The following is a 3,166-nucleotide window of genomic DNA, read 5'->3' on the forward strand; positions in this document are numbered from 1 at the left end:
GATGGGATCTGAGGTCCCTTCCAGCTCTGAGGTTTTGTGATTTCTGATTTATCTTTGTATTCCCCTCAATGCGGACCACAAGTGCCTTCTCTGTAGTGGTGAATGCATAAGTGTAGAGATATGTGTGAAATTTTACCTTCAACTCTTCTCTAATCTCTTACAGAGGTGGGAAACATCCAAGCACACAATAGGAGAAAGGATATAAGCAGTTCATCACAGGGATAGAGGCTGGGATCATTATTATTGGCATGGCAAATGAATCCCAATTCTGACAGTCCAGACTAGATAGAAGCAAAAGATATTTAAAATTGGAGAGTTTAAACAGGTTATGCTTTAGGATCTGCTGTGTGAGGGTGGGGAGAAAGAGGTTGACATCCTTAGAACCTTAAAAGTCGGGAGCTTTTAGACCCCAGGGCAAAGTCCTCCAAACTCCCACAGCTACAACCTATTCTGACTCCTTTCTGTGTGTATTCTCTCTTTGTAGGGATGTTTTACCAGGATCTTTTTGGATCTAAACCCCCATACAAAGACTTTAAGAGGCAGCCCAGGAGCCAGCAAGGTGGCTCAGTGGATTGAGAGTCAGCCTTGAGGGCCTGGGTTCAAATATGGATTCAGATACTTCTTAGCAGTGTGACCCTGGGCAAGTCACTTAACCCCCACTGCCTACGCCTTACCACTTTTCTGCCTTAGAACCAATACACAGTATTGATTCTAAGATGGAAGATAAGACTTAAAAAAACAAAAAAAGCCAAAAAAAAAAAAAAAAAGAGGTGAGCTATTATTTCACTGAAAGTTTTCTCAGAAGCATACCAATTTTAATCTCGTTTATTCCCTCCTTTTCACAGAAAGTGTGCATGTGTGTGTTAAAGTCAAAATACCCAGAATCCGTAAGACATCTCTAGGTAAGCTACAGAAGAATCTCGGGATCCACATGGCATCCTGCTGGCCCCTGGTCAGCATGTTAGGAGTTTTAAGGCACTTCACCGCTAAGCCCCAGGTTAAACAAACAAAAAAGAATCCAAAATGCAGGGCTAAGCATGGCCGTCCCTAAGAAGTGGCGCAGGCCAAGGCTTTTCTCAGCATTATAACAGTTTGGGCTTATAGGTATTTCGGAGGCTGGAGAACATGCCGATGTGCCTCACGAGGTTGGGCTCCACCACGTAGGCCCTCTCGTTCTTTTTCTGCAGAAAGGAGTAGAGCGCCATGTCCTTGGCAAAGCCCCAGAGGCAGGACACCTCGCGGAGGTAGCTCACTGTGCGCTGGGCGGAGGGGCCGGGGAACAGCATGGCGGGCGTACAGCACTCCGTGGTGGGCACCACGTTGGAGAGGGCAGGGGTGAGCCTCCGGAGCTCCAGCAGGTAGTGGCGGCCCACCAGCTCCGCCAGCCCCATGCTGTACAAGGAGAAGAAGAGGACGATGCGCAGGCTGGGGCCGGGGAGGCGCACCGCCTTGGCGTAGGCCCAGCCGAGCAGGGGCCCCAGGAGCATCCCCACGCCGAACCACTCGAGGATGCGCATGGGCTCGGGGTTGAAGTAGTGCTGGAGCCTCTCGGGGTGGTAGAGCTTCAGGTAGAGCGCGTTTCTGAGCCGCGGCTGCCGCATTTCCAGGACGTGCCGCAGGACCTGAAAGATCTCCGCTTCGGGCACGGCATCGTCCTCCACCATGAGGATGTACTCCGGGTGGTAGTTCTGCAGGGACTTCTCCAGGCAGTACACGTAGTCCTGCTTCTCCTTCTCAAACAAGTTCCTGTCTTCATCCTCGCTGACGTTTGCCCGCTGGCTATCGGAGAAGCGCCTGGTCACGGGGATGAAGTCGGCCAGCATCTTGGCGTCGGCGTGCTGGAAGCTCCGGTCGTCCACGTCGCACAGGAGGAGCTGGAAACGCTGGCACGGCGGGCCGCACCGCTGCAGGAGGCGATGGAACTGCGATACCACTTGTAAGACGTAGTGGAACTCGGGCTTGCGGTACACCGTGATGACGGTGATGAGGAGCCACGGCGGCTCGGCACGGCCCTGGGGCTGCGTGACGTTGAGGGCCCGCAGCTTCTTAAAGTACTGCAGGGCGGCCTCTCCCTCCTTCAGGCTCCGCGCCAGGAACTCCTCGCTCATGGGGTTCAGGTGCCAGCGGCGCACGTAGAAGTAGGAGTGCAGGAGGTGGTGGCAGGTCAGAGGGGCCAGAACCCCGAACGTCACCACAATCAAGAATGCAAAATGGCAAGCGGGACTGGAAAGCAGCCGCAGCTTACACAAGAGCATGATGGTGGCAGAAGGAGCCCTTCTGGATCCGTCCTGTGAAGCATCGGATCATAAAAAAGAAGTCATTCTCAGCATCCTCCCCAATAACACCTAAAGAAGAAAAGGGTAGACAGGGGCTGAAAAAGGTCAGAAAATAACAGGTCGTTAAAAAAAGGGTGGCCTGAACTCGGGACCTACTATGAAAACAAGGAAGGGAATTTAGGCTCAAATTTGGACTTGGGTGAGGACTACTCTTTGGTATAGTACTCTTTAGTATCCCTTAAGTGAGTTGATGATTAAATTGGGAGTAAGTTACTATAGGAGAATAATTCAACTTTGCCAAACAGCAAAGTGGGGAGAAGGGGAGGAGGGGAGAAGCCAGGTTGACTTTAGTAGGAAAAATGTTCATCCAGATAAAAAAAACTCTGATGCTAGTGTTAGAATTTTAACAAAAATGAAAAATAAGACCATAAGCACCAACATAGTATTTCTTTAATCAACATCGGTATCTGCTAAAATTTTACAGAATAGAAAAAAAATCTATCATTAAGGTTGTAGTAGTCATATGGACTGAGGAAACTGAGGAAGAGCTTTCATTCAAGGCAGTCTGATTTCTCACTTAAGGAGGAGGGGGTAACCCCCATTCAGGTCCAAGTTTTTAATCCCGATAGGGGAGAGTCCTATGTGTTCTTGGAAGGGGCAGGGACCATGCTTCCTTCTGAAAGGAAGTTTGATTTTCTTAGCCTTTTTCTTTTACTTACTGTATTTGAATTGGGGATGACAATTTCAATCAATGATTTAGATCCTTGTTAAGTACTAAGTGTGTAGTACATATGATAAACTTTGCAAAATGCTCTTTATTCGCCACCCCCATCTCCATCTGTTGAAATTTAATCCTTTCTTCAAAAAAGTCAGCTAAGAGCCTTCTGCAT

General features: G+C 49.1%; 1 protein-coding gene across 1 annotated transcript; it reads right to left on the bottom strand.

The window, feature by feature from the left end:
* Positions 1-793: 793 nt before the first annotated feature.
* On the bottom strand, positions 794-2,344 carry PGAP4 (post-GPI attachment to proteins GalNAc transferase 4). Its single transcript, XM_044657011.1, has one exon. It carries the CDS (start codon positions 2,253-2,255, stop codon positions 1,083-1,085), a length of 1,173 nt encoding a protein of 390 aa, XP_044512946.1. The 5' UTR covers positions 2,256-2,344; the 3' UTR covers positions 794-1,082.
* Positions 2,345-3,166: the final 822 nt, after the last annotated feature.

Source organism: Gracilinanus agilis, chromosome 1 (assembly GCF_016433145.1).
Source record: "Gracilinanus agilis isolate LMUSP501 chromosome 1, AgileGrace, whole genome shotgun sequence".
NCBI lineage: Eukaryota > Metazoa > Chordata > Mammalia > Didelphimorphia > Didelphidae > Gracilinanus > Gracilinanus agilis.